Source organism: Macaca mulatta, chromosome 20 (assembly GCF_049350105.2).
Source record: "Macaca mulatta isolate MMU2019108-1 chromosome 20, T2T-MMU8v2.0, whole genome shotgun sequence".
Classification (NCBI taxonomy): domain Eukaryota; kingdom Metazoa; phylum Chordata; class Mammalia; order Primates; family Cercopithecidae; genus Macaca; species Macaca mulatta.
The window spans coordinates 22,905,863-22,926,530 of record NC_133425.1 but is presented as its reverse complement, the minus strand read 5'-3'; the positions used below and the strand labels follow the sequence as shown (position 1 = coordinate 22,926,530).

The 20,668-nt window shown below is 53.0% G+C and overlaps 1 protein-coding gene across 3 annotated transcripts in view; it reads right to left on the bottom strand.

Moving 5' to 3' along the window:
• Positions 1–212: 212 nt before the first annotated feature.
• The window catches only part of SCNN1B (sodium channel epithelial 1 subunit beta), an 88,203-nt gene continuing 67,747 nt past the window's right edge, over positions 213–20,668 (bottom strand). For 2 of the 3 annotated variants that reach the window (XM_001093933.5, XM_077986525.1), the window contains exons 5-13: positions 14,920–15,023; positions 11,369–11,532; positions 10,961–11,068; positions 6,982–7,099; positions 5,612–5,687; positions 5,466–5,523; positions 3,649–3,710; positions 1,347–1,422; positions 213–1,096 (exon numbers count right to left, since the gene is read on the bottom strand). In XM_001093933.5, the coding sequence (XP_001093933.3) occupies positions 716–1,096; positions 1,347–1,422; positions 3,649–3,710; positions 5,466–5,523; positions 5,612–5,687; positions 6,982–7,099; positions 10,961–11,068; positions 11,369–11,532; positions 14,920–15,023 (1,147 nt within the window). In that variant the 3' untranslated portion in view covers positions 213–715. The remainder of the gene's footprint in view (positions 1,097–1,346; positions 1,423–3,648; positions 3,711–5,465; positions 5,524–5,611; positions 5,688–6,981; positions 7,100–10,960; positions 11,069–11,368; positions 11,533–14,919; positions 15,024–20,668) is intronic. The other variant, XM_077986526.1, reaches the window with a different exon arrangement.

Here is a 20,668-nt window from a genome sequence, read left to right as displayed (position 1 = left end):
GCAGCTTATCTAGCTGGCCACACTGACTGGGTCAGAGATGGGCGCACAACCCAGGCAGGGGCTAATGAGTGTTGGCCTGGGAGCTGGCAGTGGAAGGAGGGGCTTGAGACCCTTTCCCTTAAACCAATTTTGGTCTCTCTCAAGCCATTACGGATGCCCTTCTGCCATCAGGGCACCCCGGCTGCCCAGTCAAATGAAGAACACAGCTGGACTCAGTGTTTTCTGCGTTTATTTTCTAGAGTAAATTAGGTGCCACCTGGCAGGGTCCCCACACCTGATGCCCTTCCATCTCTCCACCACCCCTGCCCCAGAGGCCAGCCGAGGCCCGGAAGGAGAAGACCATATGGCCCGCCTGCCTGTTCCTCTCTGGGGTGGACGGAGACTGGCACTGGGAGGGAAGTGGTCTGCCACCAGGAGAAGGTGTTCTGAGGGGTCTCCAGGGCCTGGCCGGGACCAGGATCAGGCCAGGTAGGGACAAGGGTAGGAACCAGGTGAAGATACAACTAATTCCTGCATCCTGCACCAGCACCGTGATCCTACGGAGCCCTTGGCCAGGAACGGGCCAGTTGCTGCTGGCCTCTCTGTTGAAGGACACAAGCTCTGGCCTGGAGAGCTACCCTCTCCACCCTTTGGAGAGGGCACCATAGAGTGAGGCCTCGGGCAACAGTCTCGGCTGCTCAGTGAGTTCAAGCCACTGGGGTGGGCAGGGGCAGGGTTAGATGGCATCACCCTCACTGTCAGACTCGATGACGTCCAGTGGCTGCAGACGCAGGGAGTCATAGTTGGGGGGCGGGGTGCCCGGGATGGGCAGGGCCTGCTCACTGGGGTAGGGCCCGGTGTTGGGGCTGCGGGGGGCCGTGTCAGGCTGGTAGCCGAAGTTGGTGTGGGCCTCCACCAGCTCAGCCACCGTGGGCGGTGGGCCGGAGTAGCTGGCTTGGGCTCGCCGCTGCCGGAGGCTCTTGGCCAAGGCCACCAGCTTGATGATGGTGATCCACACAAAGTCGATGATGATCTCCCCAAACTCGATGAGGCACAGCACAGAGCCCCCCATCCAGAAGCCAAACTGGCCACCCAGATTTGAGAGCAGCCAGACGAGCTGTGGGGAACGGGGAGCTGGGGTGGGCTCAGGCCACACATTCTTGCCTCTAGCCCAGACTCACAGGTTCCTGGGAGGTGATTCTTGGGTGGGAATGGGAGGCGGTGACCATCTTGGCCCAGGGGAATAACTTGGGACTGCTTTGGGGATCTCCTAATCCCTCCATAGGGCTCAGAACCCTTCCCCCACCCTCAGGGTGCAGGGGTCAGGGCAGGGCAGCTCTGGGGTATCAGGAGCCTCCTAAACTCACGTTATTGGCTGCTGATTCTTCAATGGTGCGATAGTTAAATTCTTGGAAGTAGATGTTGAGCTTGACAATTCCCTTCCTGCAGGAGGCAGCGAGAAGGGCCAGGACTAATGTATCCCCCTTCCAGACAGACAGACAGACACATGCGTGTACATAGACACATGCACACACATGCATGTGCACACACACCCACATGTATGCACACACACCCGCATGTATGCACACACGTATGCACCCACATGCACCCACACACCCATGCACACATGCACACGTGAACACACACAGGAAGGCAGCCAAGGAATGGCCGCCCCAGCCCTCCTCTATCCTGAGCTTCTCTCATGCATGCTCCCATGAGTGGTGAAGTCCAAACAAGAATTGCAAGTGCAGCCCTTCCCAGCCCCTCTGGGCATCTCCACCCAGCACCCGTCCTATGGCCCCCTTCCTCCACCCCTTGCCTATCAGTTCCCTACAGGACACTCTGGCCTGGGACAGCCCCAAAGATCTGCTCCGAGCTCCCCACTTTGTACCCTCAGGGTGGCCCGGGTTACACGCAGTGACTCTGCACAGAGCTCTTCACTGAGCCATGAGCACCTTCACTGCACCTGGGACAGAAAGGGGTGGCTGTGTGGGCTTCCCCTCCCACGTGGTGGTCCTCAGAAAGGCTGTGCTATCTCGTGTCTCCAGGGTTCCAAGCTTTGTCTTCTGCCTGGACATTGGTGCCTCTTCTTATTTGAACAGCACTTACTGCTCCTTGGAGAGTTCACGCAAAGCCACCTCCCTATGCAGACCTCCCTTATCTCTCAGGCAGACTAAGGCTCCTTCCCTGCTGTACTCAGACCCTCCTCTCCTTAAGCCCTTTTTGCATATATTTGCCCCCTGAACTCCTGCTAGCTTGGACTGTGTGTCTTTCTTGTGCTCAACTAATGTTTTTGTTGAGTGGATGGAGAGATCCATGAATAAATGGAGGATGGCTGGGTGTGCGGGTGGGAGAATGGAGGGGTGGATGATGGAGGATGAATGGGTGGAGGATGGCTGGGTGCGTGGGTGGGAGAATGGATGATGAATGGGTGGAGGATGCTGGGTGTGTGGGTGCGAGTCTGGAGGATGAATGGGTAGAGGATGGCTGGATGCGTGGGTGGAAGAATGGAGGATGAATGGGTGGAGGATGGCTGGGTGCGTGGGTGGGAGAATGGATGATGAATGGCTGGAGGATGGCTGGGTGTGTGGGTAGGAGAATGGAAGGGTGGATGATGGAGGGATGAATGGGTGGAGGATGGCTGGGTTCATGGGTGGTTGATGGAGGATGAATGGGTGGAGAATGCTGGGTGTGTGGGTGGATGATGGAGGATGAATGGGTGGAGGATGGCTGGGTGTGTGGGTGGAGGATGGAGGATGAATGAGTGGAGGATGACTGGGTGTGTGGGTGGGAGAATGGAGGATGAATGGGTGGAGGATGGCTCGGTGCATGGGTGGATGATGGAGGATGAATGGGTGGAGGATGCTGGGTGTGTGGGTGGAAGATGGAGGATGAATGGGTGGATGATGGCTGGGTGCGTGGGTGGGAGAATGGATGATGAATGGCTGGAGGATGGCTGGGTGTGCGGGTGGGAGAATGGAAGGGTGGATGATGGCTGGGTGCGTGGGTGGATGATGGAGGATGAATGGGTGGAGAATGCTGGGTGTGGGGGTGGATGATGGAGGATGAATGGGTGGAGGATGGCTGGGTGTGTGGGTGGATGATGGAGGATGAATGAGTGGAGGATGCTGGGTGTGGGGGTGGATGATGGAGGATGAATGGGTGGAGGATGGCTGGGTGTGTGGGTGGATGATGGAGGATGAATGAGTGGAGGATGGCTGGGTGCGTGGGTAGGAGAATGGAGGATGAATGGGTGGAGGATGGCTCGGTGCATGGGTGGATGATGGAGGGTGAATGGGTGGAGGATGCCTGGTTCGTGGGTGAAAGAATGGAGGATGAATGGGTGGAGGATGGCTGGGTGCATGGGTGGATGATGGAGGATGAATGGGTGGAGGATGCTGGGTGTGTGGGTGGAGGATGGAGGATGATTGGATGGCTGGGTGGACAGTGACAGAGGGAAACACAGGCTCCTCCTTAGCAGCTGGTAGACTCAGAGTCCCCGTGGCTGCCTTTCCTCTCTCTCACTCCTAGTGCCTCCTCCTGGAGACTTGCTCCTGGGTCTGACCCATGTGAGAAGGTGTCTGAGGAGCTGTCCTGTGTCCAAACTCCTGCCCCGAGTTTCTGGACCCTCTTCCCTGCTTCCCCAGCCCCGCCCAGGCTCAGGCTCACCTGCTCAGGGTGATATTGGTGCTTTGGTCCCGCTCCTGAGACAAGACGTGGAAAATCCAGTCCTGGAACCCAAGAAGGCGGCTGCAAAAGTTGCCATCTGCAGCATCCCTCCCAGTCATGGCCCTGCTCCCTGGGGGAGGTAGACCACAGCCCTGTCCCTTCCCAAGGCCCCTGGGGGAATCACAATTTGGATGGGGAGCAAGAGGAAGGGTGTAGTGGAAGCTGTGGCTGCTGTTCTGGGGAAGAAGGGACTCGGGTCTCCAGACTCTTCCCCGGTGGGCCTGGCCACCCTGCCCGGCTCTTTCCCACCTCTGGTCCTCATGCTTCCTGCTCCCTCTGCCTGGAATCCTCCTCAGCTCTGCCCATGTTGACTCAGCCTCTGCCTCCAGGTGTCAGCTCCAATGTCACCTTCTTAGAGAGACCTTCCTTGACCACGCTATCTAACGTGCTTTCCCAGAGGGTGGGCATGGTGGCTCATGCCTGTAATCCCAGCATTTTGGGAGAGCTGGTGTGGGAGGATTGCCTAAGGCCAGGAGTTCAAGACCAGCCTGGGCAACATAGCGAGACTCCATCTCTTTAAAAAGTTTAACATATAGCCAGGCCTGGTGGCATATGCCTGTGGTCCCAGCTGAGGACCACAGCTAAAGCAGGAGGATTACTTAAGCCCAGGAGTTCGAGGCTTCAGTGAGCTGTGATCATACCACTGCACTCCAGCCTGGGCGACAGAGCAAGCCCCTGTCTCCAAAAATAAAAAATAAAGTAAAAATACAAAAATAAAGTAGTTTCCCCCAGTTACTCTCTCCCATCACCTGTTTATTTATTTCACAGCCATAATCACACTTTGAAATGATTTTATTTCTGTTTGTGATCTTGGCCTTCTCCTATTAAAAGGATTATGTCTGTCTAATTCTGTGTTGTGTACATAGCACACTGCCTGGGAGAATATTGGTGGAAGGAAAGAAGGAAGGAAGGAAAGAAGGAAGCAGGGAGGGACGAAGAAAGGGAGGAAGGAAGAAAAGAGGAAGGAAGGAAGGAATGAAGGAACGAAGGAAACAGGGAAGGAGGGAGGGAGAAGGAAGGAAGGAAGAAAAGAAGGAAGGAAGGACAGAAGGAAGGAAGGAAATGAGAAGGGAGGGAGAAAGAAAGGAAGGAAAGAAGGAAGGGAGAAGGGAGGGAGAAAGGAAAGAAGGAAGAAGGGAAGGAGAAGGAATGAAGGAAGGAAGAAGGGACGAAGGAAGGAAGAAGGAAGGGAGAAGTGAGGGAGGGAGGAAGGAAGGGAGAAGGAAGAAAGGAAGGGAAAAGGAAGGGAGGAAGGAAGGAAGGAATGAATGAAGATGGAAGGAAGAAATAAAGCAGACAAAGGAAGGAAGGAGGGAAAGAGAGAAGAAGGGAAAAAGGCACCCCCTCCAAATTTCCAAATAGCCCACATCTTTTTTTTTTTTTTTTTTTTTTTTTTTTTTGAGACGGAGTCTCGCTCTGCCGCCCGGGCTGGAGTGCAGTGGCCGGATCTCAGCTCACTGCAAGCTCCGCCTCCCGGGTTCACGCCATTCTCCTGCCTCAGCCTCCCGAGTAGTTGTGACTACAGGCGCCCGCCACCGCGCCCGGCTAGTTTTTTGTATTTTTTAGTAGAGACGGGGTTTCACCGTGTTAGCCAGGATGGTCTCGATCTCCTGACCTCGTGATCCGCCCGTCTCGGCCTCCCAAAGTGCTGGGATTACAGGCTTGAGCCACCGCGCCCGGCCAAGCCCACATCTTATGCCCAGACTTGTCACCAGCCCAAAGCTGAGGGCCAGGAACTCGGCCCCCAACTGTCTCACCTCAGAGGCCTCAGAAGGCCAGTCAGCCATGGAGATAGTCATCTTGTACTGGGTGTCACTGAAAGAGAAGGTCAGGCCTGTTGCGGTCCCTGCCAGTGATGCCCCTCCATGCCCACCCGCTGCTGTGCCCACCCACCTGCACTCACTTGCAGGATTCCTTGCACACGCCAATGCAGGTCTCTCTCTGCGCCACGCTCATCTGCAGATCTGAGTAGCAATGGGCTGTGCAGGAGACAGAGAGGTGGCCAAGAGGTTGGAGGGGGCTTTCTAGCCCCTGTCCCCTGCCGAGCCTCTGGCTGGCCCCTCTGCTCTCCTGGCCCTGTGGTTAGGTGGCGGGAAGAGGTGTCATGAAAAATCACCACTCCCTACCCAGCCCCTGACCTCCAGCCATTTCACCCCTGTCTGGCCTGGGTCCCAGCTCAGGCCGGTCAGAGCAGCTTTCCTTTTGCCGGCCATCCCCATCCCTGCCTGGGGGATGGGGTTATGGGGTCATGAACAAAGGGTGGGTGACTGGAAGGAATAACGTTTTCCCGTTTGGTTTGTGTTGGTTGTAAGTGGTGAGTCTCCTGCTGACAGCATTCTTTTTATTCTCTCTTTTACTTTTTTTTTTCTTCTCTTTTCTTTTTTTCTTTTTCTAGAGATGGGGCTTTGCCATGTTGGCCAGGCTGGTCTCGAACTCCTGGCCTCAATTGATCATCTTGTCGCAGCCTCCCAAAGTGTTAGGATTACAAGCATGAGCCACCGCACCCTGCTGACAACATTCATCGGTGGTTGGACTCCAGACCGTCAGGGCGCCCAGGCCCCAGTTAAATTGCTTGTGAGCCCAGCAGGGCTCTTCTTCCCGCTGTGACTTCAGGTTTCGAGTCCTTGGAGGCCACCATCATGCTAATGGCTTCCTCACCCTCCCCTCCCACCCAGCGCCTTGCAGAGAGACCCAGTGAACCCACACAGACATCAACACACATGCTGAAGAGGGACGCATGGCCTTATCCATACATGCACGTGCACACACACACACATACACACGAGTGCACTAAAGCCAGAGTGTACAAATGCAGACCCTGGAAGTGATTTGTGCCTGTGCATAAACCTACACACAGCAACCCACCACACTCACGAACGGCTCCTGTGCGTTTGGACGCAAGCACGGAAATGCCTTTGCATGTGTGCACTTGAAAACATGAGTGCAAGCACACACTCGCCAGCAGCCACATGCCTAGGGTTGCGCGTGTGCGAGCATTTGGCACACAGACACAGGCCCACAAGGACACGTGCACCCTATGCCTATGTGTTTCAAGCCCATGCTTCATGAAATTGAGGAGCAGAGAGAAGGCTGGGTTCCTGCAGAAAGGAGGCCTGGGAAGGGATTGTAGGAGGGACCTCAGACTGCGGAGGAGCCACCCTGGGCACATCTCTGGACTCTGCTGAGGGCACTGAGCTCTGCCCGCTCCTCTATGGTCAGAGCCTCTGTGGCCCCAGGTGGCTGGAGTGCCGATCCCCCTGTGTCCCCGCTCACCCCAGTCTGGGAAGTCCCGGTTGTTGCAGTATTTCTCCCCACGGGGCAGTGGGTAGAGGTAGTGCCCACACTTGCAGCTACGGATCATGTGGTCTTGGAAGCAGGAGCGAAGACAGGCCTGTGGGGGGTAGGGGGTTCATAAGGAGAGAACACAGGCACGGTCAGTGATGTCCCCATCCTAGCACCGGGGTGTCCAGAGAAGTGATGCCCAGGTTAAGGGAGCTGGGGGAGCTGGCGGAGGTGCTCCAGGGCTGAGAAGCTGTGCTGAGATGACTGGCTGCAGCTACAGACCCCACAGTCCTGGACGCTTTTGGGCTTCCCAGCAGGTCCCTGGACCCTGCAGAGGGACCTAGGCCAGACCCCAGTATCCCAGGTCTCACCATTCAGAGCTGGGGTCCTCACCCTTCACCATGGGGAAGAGCAGCTTGCTCCTGATAATAAAGCCAATGCTCAGAGAGCTCTCATTATGAGGATGCCAGCCTCCGTCCAAGCACTTGACACAGATGCACCCTGATAGGCTGCCAAGGAAGCCAGGCAGGCTAGCTCTGCGTTCCTTCCTCCCAGAGGGAAATGCCCAGGGAAAGCCAGGAGAAGGATGATCGCTGAGCGTCCTGACGCACAGTCAATGACAGAGGAAGTGAGTGGCCCACTGGTCTGCAGAACATCTCCTGGTGGGGCGAGGAAGAAGAAGGCTCCTGGGCAGCCTCCGGGAGGCTGGATGTGATGAGTCTCAACTCACTCGGCCCCAACATACTGGGCTTTCAGGTCATTCTGACCTGGTTTCAGTCCACTCAGAGACCAGCTATGTGTCCTAGGGCGAGTCATGACCCTCTGGGGCTCGGTTTACTCATAGGTGAAATAGGGTGTGGAGGACACCTGTCTCCTGAGGTTGGGAGGGAGGATTCAGGGCCACATCAGGTTCTCGGGAAGCACTGCACGGATGGAGGCAGCGGTTCTTGGTGTTTCATTGTCTATCCAGTTTCTTAGGTCCTGACTACCCTGGGCTCCTGGATACAGCCCTGGCCAGCATCTCCCTACCTCTCTCCACTCAGCCCCGCCCTCCACACCTGCGCCCCTGAGTCCCCTTCTGCTCCTCCTGCGTCTCCGTCTCAGGTCCCTATGTGTTGCCTTTCTATTGTCCCTAATGAGTCTGTGGTTTCCTGAGGGCAGGAAATCGGGGCTGGATGGCAGATTAAATGGCATGGCCAGGAGGAGCCAGAGCTGGGTTTCCAGCAAGTGTTTCACATTCTTTTTTTTTTTTTTTTGAGATGGAGTCTTGCTCTGTCGCTCAGGCTGGAGTGCTGTGGCATGATCTCGGCTCACTGCAACCTCAACCTCCAGGGTTCAAGTGATTCTCCCGCCTCAGCCTCCCGAGTAGCTGGGATTACAAGCACGTGCCACCACACCTGGCTAATTTTTGTATTTTTAGCAGAGACCAACTTTCACTATGTTGGCCAGGCTGATCTCAAACTCCTGACCTCAGGGGACCCACCCACCTTGACATCCCAAAGTGTTGGGATTACAGGCGTGAGCCACCGCGCCCAGCCTCTTTTTTACTTTTTTTTTTTTTTTGTATTTTTCCTGAGACAGGGTCTCACTCTGTCGCCCAGGCTGGAGTGCAGTGGAGTGATCGTAACTCTCTGCATCCTCAAACTCCTGGGCTCAAGCGATCCTCCCGCCTCAGCCTCTGAGTAGCTGGGACTACAGGTGTGCATCACCGTGCCCCACCAAGGTGTCTTATATTCTTGTAGACCTCTCTGTCTCATCTGGAAAGCGGGAGTCCTTCCCAGGCCCTGTGACGGAGGGTGGGGTGGGCTCAAGCCGGCTCCTGGTTGGAGTGGCCATGGGGATGGGCAGAGCTCCCGATCAGGGCCTGGCTCTTGGCTAAGTTTTCTGGCCTGAGTGGCTACCACACCGGAAGAAACGAGAAGCGCAGTTTTCCTGGAATGAAGTTTCTGGGGCTGGCGCCTTCTTCTCCATGTTTCCCACCTCCCTGTACTGCTCTGTCTGTCTGTCTGTCCCTCCAGAGGCTCAGATGACGGCTAGAGTTCTCCATAATGGGCAGAAGTCCCTCCAGACGCGAGGTGGCCAAACCAGCCAAGCAATGGGTGGGCAGGTGGGCACCAGGAGGGTCATTTCCTGTGACTACAGGGAAAGGCAAACCATGCCATGCTCGGGCACCCAGACACTGAGGCTGGCATTGGGCTGCCCTCTTGTTATGCCTCAGTGCACTGATCTGCCAACGCAGACTGGGCTGGAGAGGAAGTATCAGCGAGTGGTCATTTTTGTCACCTTTGCAAGGATTCAATCTGCCCTCTCCAAGGGGGCCAGGACTAGGGGCAGGTCTGGGTTAACTCTGGAGATCAGGACAAGAAGGAAGCTGCCAGCTACAGCAAAGAGGATTGAGGGCAGATACAAAGAGGGACTTCCAGTGGGTGCAGTGGCTCATGCCTATAATCCCAGCATTTTGGGAGGCCAGAGTGGGAGGACTGCTTGAGCCCAGGAGTTCGAGACTAGCCTGGGCAACATAGCAAGACTCTGTCTCTGCAAAAAATTTTAAAAATTAAGAAATTAGCCAGGCACAGTAGCTCATGCCTGTGGTCCTGGCTACTAGGGAGGCTAAGGCAGGAGGATCACTTGAATCCAAGAGTTCAAAGCTGCAGTGAGCTATGATGGCACCGCTGCACTTCAGCCTGGGTGACAGAGCAAGACCCTGTCTCTCTTTTTTATTTTATTATTTTATTTTTTGAGACAAGGGTCTCGCTCTGTCACTCAGGCTGGAGTGCAGTGGCATGATCTCAGCTCACTGCAACCTCCACCTCCCAGGTTCAAGCAATTCTCTTGCCTCAGCCCCCTGCGTAGCTGGGACTACAGTCGTGTGCCACCACGCCTGGCTAAATTTTTTTTTTTTTTGTATTTTTTAGTAGAGATGGGGTTTTACCATGTTGGCCAGGCTGGTGTTGAACTCCTGACCTCAAGTGTGATCCACCTGCTTTGGCCTCCCAAAGTGCTGGGATTACAGGCGTGAGCCAGCATGCCTGGTTATCTCTTTAAAAATAATAATAATAAAGACCGGGCATGGTGGCTCATGCTTGTTATCCCAGGACTTTGGGAGGCCAAGGCGGGTGGATCACAAGGTCAGGAGTTCAAGACCAGCTGGCCAACTTGGTGAAACCCTGTCTCTATTAAAAATACAGAAAAATTAGCTGGTGTGGTGGCAGGCGCCTGTAATCCCAGCTTCTTGGGAGGCTGAGGCAGAGAATTGCTTGAACCTGAGGCGGAGGTTGCAGTGAGCTGAGATCATGCAACTGCACTCCAGCCTGGGTGACAGAGTGAAACTCCATCTTAAGAAAAAAAAAAAGTAGGGGGATTTCTTAGGTAAATTGATGATGCATTTGAACTGGGGTCTGCCAATCCCAATTTCCTCATTCCTAGAATGGGAATGATAATAGCATCTACATCTTAGGGTTGTTGTGAAAGTTAAATGATGTAATGTATGTAAATTACTTACAACAGTGACTGCCTAACACATGGTAAGCCTGCTATTATTAGTTTATCAATAAATGCTGCTGTCATTAGTATATTATGGATTCATGTGGGGAGGGGGTTGAAAGACTAAACGATGATGGAATGTGTTCCAGCCCTTAGCACAGTATTTCACACGCAGTGAAAGCTTGATGGTGTTAGCTGCTATTTTTTGTTTTCATCTCGGGAAACCCCAGAGTAAGATCCCTATATTCCCCTGGGCGTCCCCAAGGGCACACCTGCTCAAGTGGGGATGAGAAGTGGCCAGTCCTAGGCCCTGGTGAGAGAGCTCAGGAAGGTGACTGGTCCCACAGGCCCAGGGGTGCCCCGTGGCCACCTACAAAAGCCCAGCAGAGCCAGCCTTGCTGGGGCCAGTTCTCCCGGAGGACTGAGGTCTCCGCCCCATAAACCCGGACAGGGGCCCTGGGGCATGAGGTGTGCGCCGCCTTCCCACCTGGATGGAGTAGGTCGTGTTGTAGTCACTGTAGAAGTTTTGGACGGGGACCTCGGAGCCATTCACGGTGCACGGGCTGTAGGGCTCCCCCATGCGCTGAAGCTTGTCCTGGGTTTAGAGGGGTTGCTTGAGAGGGGCCCTGGTCGCTCCAGGAAACCCTTTCTGCGCCTGCCTTCCATCAAGCATGCGGGGATAGAGGGCTGTGGACCCCTGCAAGTGCCAGAGGGGGCGCCAGAGGGCTCACCTTCCCCTAAAGCTTGGCCACCCTGAGGGGGTTCCAGCCAAAAGGAAGGCAGGCCAGGGCTGGGGGGCCCGGATCTCCTCCTCCCAGGCCAAGGGAAGTTGGCCCTGGACAGGTGGGCCCCCACCCTCAGACCCTCTAGGACTGCCCTTGGGCTCTGGACATACCACGAGTACCCCGATGGACGTCTCTGTCCCCGACATGGCATAGATGCCCTCGTCTCTGATGAAGGGGTATGACCTCTGCTCGTGAAGCATCAGCCTGACCCCAGCCGTGGACGCGAGGAAGGGGACGTAGTCTTCCTGGCCTATGTCCAGGATCAACTTCAGGCCTGTGGGGAGGGTGAGGTGAGGGCTGCCTGAACTTGTTCCTGAGGCAGAAAGGAGACCCCACTACCCACTTCTCCAAGCTCCCTCCAGCCAGGGGACCTCCAGGGACCGCCAAGGAGGCTGGCTCCACTTTGCAAAAACTCAGTACTCAAATATTGCTTGCCTTCTGCAAAGCCCCATCATCTCCAAGGCAGGCTCTGACGTAGCCTCCTCCCTGGGTGTCTCTTGCCTCTCCATGATCTCTTTTCTGATCAGGAGGTAGATCTAGGAGGCACGGCATGGCCATGGCCCACCCACACCACCCTGCCTCACACCACAGGTGCCCTCGCTGTCACCGTTCAATGCCTCCGAGCTTCTGCACACCTTCCTCCTGCTGTGCCTTTGCAAATGCTGTTCCCTCACTCTGGAGTGCTGTTCCCTCACCTGGAATGCTGTTTCTTGCTCTGGAATGCTGTTCTCTCACCTGGAATGCTGTTCCTCAATCTGGAGTGCTATTCCTCAATCTGGAGTGCTATTCCTCAATCTGGAGTGCTATTCCTCAATCTGGAGTGCTATTCCCTCGCTCTGGAATGCTGTCTCTGCCACTTCCCTTCCCCCTAGAAACACGTGCTCTTCCTTCAGATCTCAACCAGCATCACTTCCTCCAGAAACCTTCCCTGATGGCTCAGACGAGGTGTCAGGGTCTTGGTTGTACGCTCTCCTTAGCCCTGGAACTTTCCTTCTGAGTACCTGCCTCATTTGTGTGATTCTTCTTTTATTGTCTGTCTTCCTTCCCCACTTGACTGTTATCAAGGGAAGGGACTGGACCCAGTCTCCCACGCACCACAGTCCTGAGCTATGTGGAGCTGAGTCTGTCTGGTTAAGACAGTAAGGGCTGGTTGAGTACTTGCTGCCTCCTGGGTGCTTTGCTAAGGGCTTCATTAAATGTGAGCTCCTTGGCCGGGCACGGTGGCTCACACCTGTAATCCCAGCACTTTGGGAGGCTGAAGCAGGCAGATCACTTGAGGTCAGGAGTTCAAGACCAGCCTGGCTAACATTGTGAAACCCCGTCTCTACTAAAAATACAAAAATTAGCCAGGCATGGTGGCAGGCTCCTGAAATCCCGGCTACTTGGGAGGCTGAGGCAGGAGAATTGCTTGAACCTGGGAGACAGAAGTTGTAGTGAATTGAGATTGCACCACTGCACTTCAGCGGGGATGACAGAGCAAAACTCCGTATCAAAATAGAAAAGAAAAAATACAAAAATTAGCTGGACATTGTGGCGCATGCCTGTAATCCCAGTTACTGGGGAGGCTGAGGCAGAATCGCTTGAACCCCGGAGGCGGAGGTTGCAGTGAGCCAAGATCACATCACTGCACTCCAACCTGAGCGTGAGCGAGACTCCATCTCCAAAAATAAAATAAAAGAAACATGAGTTCCTTGGATGCTCACAAGGGCCACATGATGGAGGTACTAGTATTGTCCCCATTTACAGATGGAGAAACTGAGGCACAGAGAAATGAAAGGACTTGTCTGAGGTCTTCCAGTGAGGAAGTGCTTTTGCTGGGCTTCTTACACAGCAGCTGGCTGCCTGACTATAATCATCTGCGTCTGGAAGTAAGTTGACTGGCACCTCTGTGACAGTGCTCTCAGCAGCACGGGGGCTAAGTGAAAGGCACTCAGCTCACCTGCCCCACTCTTGGCCAGCGGCCCTGACGGTCGCTGAATGACAGCCTGCCTCTTGGTGGCTGCAGAGATCAGAACCTGAAAGATGGGAGGAGGGATCCACTCCCACCTGTGCCTGGCTCACAAGCCCAAAAACCACAGCCAGCCTGAGTCCACCAGCCCTTCTCTAGCGGTCAATGCAACACCTGAGCCCCGAGGGAGGGGGAGCCGTCATCCCCCATGCCCCATTTCCTCACTTCCATGGACTCCTTCAGCTTCTGTGTGTCTCTGTCTTTCTTTAAGAATTGTACAGCCGGGCACAGTGGAACACATCTGTAATCCCAGTACTTTGAGAGGCCAAGGAGGGCAGATTGCTTGAGCCCAGGAGTTCGAGACCAGCCTGGGCAACAGGAGGAAACCTCATCTCTACAGAAAATTAGCCACCTGCAGTCCCAGCTCCTCAGGAGGCTGAGGAGGGAGGATCACCTGAGACCAGGAGGTCGAGGCTGCAGTGAGCTGTGACCATGTCATTGCACTCCAGCTTGGGCGACAGAGCGAGACCCTGTCACAAACAAACAAACAAAAAACCAAAACTGTACACCAGAGGGGCAGAGGGACTAAGAGACTAAGTGTTATGTGTTTCTTTTCTTTTTCAAATTTGTATAAATGTGAGTGGTACAAGCACACTTTTGTTACATGGAGTTATTGTACAGTGGTGAAGTCTAGGCTTTTAGTGTAAACTTCACTGGAATCCTATATACTGTTCTCATTAATTTCTTGCCCCTCACCTGCCTCCTACCCTCCCATGCTCTAAGTCTCCGATGTCCATCCTTCCACACTGTGTGTCCACCTGTGCACACCATTTAGCTCCCACTTACAGGTAAGAACATGCAATGTCTTTTGGTCCATGTATTAACTGCATGATCCTGGACAAGTTGTTTAAAAACTGCTCAGAATACTCAGCGTATATGGAGCATTTCCTACTTCCTAGGCAGTTGAAACAATTTACCACATTGCATCATAATGACTCACAAGGCATATACTATTTACTCATCATAATGGCTCACAAGGTAGATTCGATTTACTATACTAAATGCTCTGCTCTGCTACTATATACTAATGTATGAATGGGGAGACTAAGGCTTTGAGAAGGTTGCTCTGGAGCTCAGGAACACCCTGCAAATAAATGGTGGGGCTGCAGTGGTGCGATCATGGCTCACTGCTGCCTTGACCTCCCCAGCTCAAGCAATCTTCCTGCCTCAGCCTCCTGAGTAGCTGGGACTACAGGTACGTGTCATCATGCCTCGCTAATTTTTGTACTTTTTTTAAGAGATGGGGTTTCACCTTATTGCCCAGGCTGGTCTCGAACTCCTGGGCTTAAACAATCCTCCCACCTCGGCCTCCCAAAGTGTTGGGATTACAGGCATCAGCCACCATGCCTGGCTGAACCTTGAGCTCTTGACCACGAAGCTGTGCTGCTTCCAAATCCTCACTTTGCTCATCAGCAAAACGGGAACACCAGTTGCTACCCCAGGGATTCTGAGCATTGCAGGAGGGAATGGCTGAGGAAGCGCCTGGCCTGGCCTCCCCTGGCACACAGCAGAGCCTCAGTAGTGGTCACTCCGCTTGATGCCGCATTAGTCCCCCCTCAGGCCCACCCTGCAACAGCTGATGGTATTTCAGTCCCACATCATAGGGGTGGTTAAAGCCTCTTGGCTCTGGCCCCAGGATAAACCAAAACTCACCAAATTCAGGTCCAGGGTTGGCCGAAGGAAGTGCCTTCTCTGTCATGCCCCAGTTGAAGATGTAACAGTTACCATAGTGAGGGTAGAAGATGGACGTGAAGTTCCTAAAAGAAACAGCATCAGCTGCAGGGCAGGTTCCACCACAGACAATGCCTTCCCCGACTCTCTGCTTTCCACCCTTCGTTTCCTCCTTGGAGGGGCTCCGAAAGGGAGAGGCAAGCAACACGTCATTCTGTCCATCCTCTTGCAAAAACCAGAGAGGGGATTCCCAGGCTCCCTTGGGAAAGCAGGGGAAGGGAATTTCTCTGGAGTTGGGGCTCAGGCTCTCTGGTTTAGCTGTGAGTTATGAAAAAGAACTTTCTGGCCGAGCCTGGTGGCTCACGCCTGTAATCCCAGCACTTTGGAAGGCCGAGGTGGGAGGATCGCTTGAGGCCAGGAGTTTGAGACAAGGCTGGGCAACATGGTGAGACCCTCATCTCTACAAAAAACACAGAAATTAGCCAGGTGTGGTGGTGCATGCCTGTAGTCCCAGTTACTTGGGAGGCTGAGGTGGGAGGATTGCTTGAGACCAGGAGTTCGAGGCTGGAGTGCACCGCTGCACTCCAGCCTGGGTGACAGAGTGAGACCCTGTCTCTAAAACACAAAACAGCAACAACAACAACAACAACAAAACGAAAAAGAGCTTTCTTAGATGTTTTCATCTGTCTCACATACACCCCAAAAGAGGCACATCCATGTCCTCACCCTCAGAACCTGCAAGTGTGACTTTATTTGGAAAAAGGGTCCTTGCAGATGTGACTAAGGATCTCCAGATGAGGTCATCTTGGATTATCCAGGTGGGCCCGAAATTCAATGACAAGTGTCCTTAGAAGACACAGAAGAGAGACAGATACAGAGGAGAAGTTCATTGAAGACTGAGGCAGGGGCCTTCAGACATAAGCCGAGGAACGCCTGGGCCCACCAGAAGGCTCAGGGGAGGCTCCCTCCTTGCCTCTTCTGTTGACGGGTGTGCTGGAGTTCATGAAACCCTGTTCGGTCAACATGCATGTTCTCAAGTCTCCAAAGTAAGCAGCTTTAAAAAATATCTCTTGATGTTTTTATATTATTCTTTTTTTATTTATTAAAAACAAGAGGAGGTTGGGAACGGTGGCTTATGCCTGTAATTCCAGCACTTTGGGAGGCCAAAGTGGGAAGATCGCTTGAGCCCAGGAGTTTTGTTTGTTTGTTTGTTTGTTTTGAGACAGAGTCTCGGTATGTTGCCCAGGCTGGAGTGCAGTGGTGTGATCTCACTCCAGGCTGAGGAGAATCTCAGCGATTCTCCTGCCTCAGCCTCCCAAGTAGCTGGGACTACAGGCGCCCGCCACCTCGCCCGGCTAGTTTTTTGTATTTTTTTTCAGTAGAGACGGGGTTTCACCAGGTTAACCAGGATGGTCTCGATCTCCTTACCTCGTGATCTGCCCGTCTTGGCCTCCCAAAGTGCTGGGATTCCAGGCTTGAGTCACCGCGCCCAGCCTAATTTGTGTATTTTTAGTACAGACGGGGTTTCATCATATTGGCCAGGCTGCTCTTGAACTCCTGACCTCAGGTGATCCACCCACCTTGGCTTCCCAAAGTGCTGCAATTACAGGCATGAGCCACTGCGCCTGACTGAGCCCAGGAGTTTGAGACCAGCCTGGCCAACGAATTGAGACCCTGTCTCTAAAAAAAAAAAAAAAAAAAAAAGCCAGGCATGGTGGCGAGTGTCTGTAGTCCCAGCTACTTGGTACTTGGGAGGCTGATGTGGGAGGATCACCTGAGCCTGGGGAGTTTGAGGCTGTATTGAGCTGTGACTGCACCACTGCACTCCAGCCTGGGCAACAGAGTGAGACCCTGTATCAAAAAACAATAATAAATTGTAAAAAGTTAAAAATAAAAACCAGAACAAATGAGAGTAAGTACATCAAATAACACACACACACAAAACGTCACCTGCCATGCTGTATTGTCTTTGAAGCCCTTATGCTCCACAGCAAACTTTCACTGAGTGACTTTTATGGGCCAGGCCTGTGCTAAATCTTTCTGTGTACATGATCTCATTTAATTCTCAAAATAACCCCACGAGGGCAGGCGTTATTTTCCCACGTTTTCAGATAAGAAAGCCATTTCCTGTATCTTTTGTCTCGGTCCGTGGCCTTGCAGAATGACTTGGGTCCAGGGCAGGCTGTGAAATGGGATATGGGGGCTGCCCCAAGCTCTGCCACTGTCAACAGATTTCAGCTGCTTACTCAACCTCTGAGCTTGGGTTTCCTCCGTGGTGCAAGGGGAAGCAGGAAGAAACCACATTTTTCCACCCAATCAATGTTTGTTGAGGTGGGTGCTGGGCTAAGGACACCAAGCAAAACAAGACAGGGCTGCCTTTTGTAGCTTCCAGGGTGGCTGAGGACAGAGAGTGGAATCCTATCAACCCCCGTCTCCTTCCAAGATGTGATTTTCCTATTTCTTTTTTCTCTTCTCTTTTCTTTCTTTCTTTCCTTCTTTCCTTCTTTCTTTCTTTCTTTCTTTTTCTTTCCTTTTTCTTTCTTTCTTCTTTCTCTCTCCTTCCTTTCTCTTTCTTTCTTTTCTTCTTTCTCCTTCCTTCCTTTCCTTCCTTTTCTTTCTTTCTTCTCTTTTCCTTTCTTTTCTTTTCCTACCTTCCTCCCTTCTCCCTTTCTCTCTTTTCTTTTCTCCCTTTCTTCTTTCCTTCCTTCCTTCTTCTCCTTCCTTCCTTCCTTTCTTTTTCTTTCTTTCTTTTCTTTTCTCTCTTTCTTTCTCTCTTTCTCTCTTTCTTTCTTTCTTGACAAAGTCTTACTCTGTAACCCAGGCTGGAGTGCAGTGGCATGATCTTGGTTCACTGCAACCTCTGCCTCCTGGGTTCAAGCAATTCTCCTGCCTCAGCCTCCTGGGTAGCTGAGATTATAGGCGGGCACCACCACGCTTAGCTATATTTTTTTTTGAGATGGAGCTTCACTCTTTCACCCAGGCTGGAATAAAGTGGTGACATTTCAGCTCACTGCAACTTCTGCCTTCCGGGTTCAAGCGATTCTCCTGCCTCAGCCTCCCGAGTAGCTGGGATTATAGGTGCCTGCCCCCACAACCAGCTAATTTTTGTATTTTCAGTAAAGACGGGGTTTCACCATGTTGGGCAGGCTGGTCTCGAACTCTTGACCTCAGGCGATCCACCCACCTCAGCCTCCCAAAGTGCTGGGATTACGGGCGTGAGCCACCGTGCCTCGCCTAATTTTTGTATTTTTAGTAGAGATGGGGTTTCACTATGTTGGCCAGGCTGGTCTTGAACTCCTGACCGCAGGTGATTTGCCCACCTCAGCCTCCCAAAGTGCTGATATTACAGGTGTGAGCCACCAGGCCGGGCTCCAAGATGTGACTTTGGTCTGTCCACCTGTCTCCACCTCAGACACGCCCACCCTGACCCAAGCCACCAGCATCTCATGTCTGGATTCTTGCTGGAGCCTCTGCCTCTGCTCATCCTTAAGGTCTTCCTTCTGTACAGGTCAGGGTGATGGTTTAAATTTGCGAGTCAGACTATGGCACTTCCTTTCTGAGAACCCTCCAAAGGCTTCTTGTCACTCACAGAATAAAGTGCAAAGGCCATATGCTGGCCTTCTATGTCTCGTTCCTTACACTCCAGCAACACTCTAGATGTTTCCAAGCTCAAGGCTTTTGCCGCTGTTGTCTTTTGTGCCTGGAATAGTCTCTAACCAGCTCTGCAGACACTGGCTTCTCCCCATCCTTCAGCTTTTATCTGCTCTAAGGCCTCCCCTGAACCCCTATGCAAAATGATGGACTTGAACTATTAGTTAATAGTACTTTATTACTAATAGTAATAGACTTTTCTACCTAGTTACTCTAGATCTTTTCCACCAGTTTATTTATATGTATGTATTTATTTATTTTGAGATGGAGTTTCACTCTTGTCGCCCAGGCTGGAGTGTAGTGGCACGATCTTGGCTCATTACAACCTCTGTCTCCCCGTTCAAGCGACTCTCCTGCCTCAGCCTCCTGAGTAGCTGGGATTACAGGCAGGCACCACCACGCCCAGCTATTTTTTTTTTTTTTTTTTTTTGAGATGGAGTTTCGCTCTTTCACCCAGGCTGGAGTGAAGTGGTGCCATCTCAGCTCACTGCAACTTCTGCCCTCTGGATTCAAGTGATTCTCCTGCCTCAGCCTCCCGAGTAGCTGGGATTACAGGCATGTGCCACCACAACCAGCTAATTTTTGTATTTTTAGTAGAGACAGGGTGTCACCATGTTGGCCAGGCTGGTCTCGAACTCCTGACCTCAGGTGATCCACCCGCCTTGGCCTCCCAAAGTGCTAGGATTTCAGGCGTGAGTCACTGCACCTGGCCCTTCCACCAGTTGATTATCTTCTTTATCAGATACATCAGAATCTGAAATCATCTCCCCCCGCCTCCTTTTTTTTTCTTGGTGGAGACAGGGTCTCACTCTGTTACCCAGGCTGGAGTGCAATGGTGTGATCATAGCTTACTGCAGCCTCAAACTCCTGGCCTCAAGATATTCTCCTGCCTCAACCTCCTGAGTAGCTGGGACTACAGGCATGAGCCACCATACCCAGCTAATTTGTAAAATTTTTTGTAGAGATGGGGTCTTGCTATGTTGCCCAGGCTGGTCTTGAACTCCTGGCCTCAAGGGATCCTCTGGCCTCAGCCACCCCAAATGCTGGGATTACAGGCATCCACCACTGTGCCTGCCCTGAAATTATCTTCTTGACTTAATTGCTCACTTAGCTGTCTCCTGCTTAGAACATAAGCCCGGGGAGGGAGCATGACCTTGTCTGTCTAGAAGGCGAAGAGCTCAGAGGTCAAGAGCACAGACCACAAAGCCAGCCTGGTTGATTTCAATTCTGGCTGTGTCCCTTAGGCAACTGGTGAGCTTGGGGATGGTTACTTCACCTCTCTGTGCCTCACTTTCCCCATTTGTAACACCAGATAATACTGGCAGTCACCCTACATGACCGTGGCAAGGGGTGGATGCCTAGCATACTGTAATACTCAAAAAATCTTGGCTGCTTCTGTTCACAGCTCTGTGCCCAGGGTGTGATACAGAGCACACAGACACTCAGTAAATATTTGATGAATAAATTACAATAGGTGATAAGAGCATCTATAGAGATAAGCGACACCTAAGTCCCAGTGGAGAGCGGGGAGCAGGTCAGGGAAGGTTTCTTGGAGGAGGTGAGGCCTGAGCTGAGACTTTATGAACAAGTAAGCAATAGCTAAGTCTATAGGGTGGGGAGGAGAAAGGGCTCACCAGGCAGGGACACAACACGGGCAAAGCCCCAGAGGGAAGAAATAGCTCTGGGCAGGCACCGTGGAGTCTATAAACCGTGTGGGATCAGGGCTGTGGCCACAGGAAAAGAACAGAGCAGAGCAAACCGGCTCAATCCAGGCACTGCTCTTGAAGGAGAGACCTCGCCCCAGGGCGCGGGGACACAGTGTTCCCAAGAAGCTGTCGTGGTCAGATGCAGCCTAGGAGCAGGAGGCTGCATGGGGTGTGGCCGGATCCCCTCCTGCCCGCACGAGGTGCTCTTGGTCTCCACGTGCGTGCCAACCATTTGCTTGCTGATAATACTTTTCACCTGGAGAGGCTGCTCCCAGAACTGGCTGCCGCTGGTTCCAGAGCCAGGTGTTTCCCTACAGAAATCTCTGCTGGGCCAGGGGCCAGGAATGCAGACAGAGACCAGCAAGCCTCCAGAA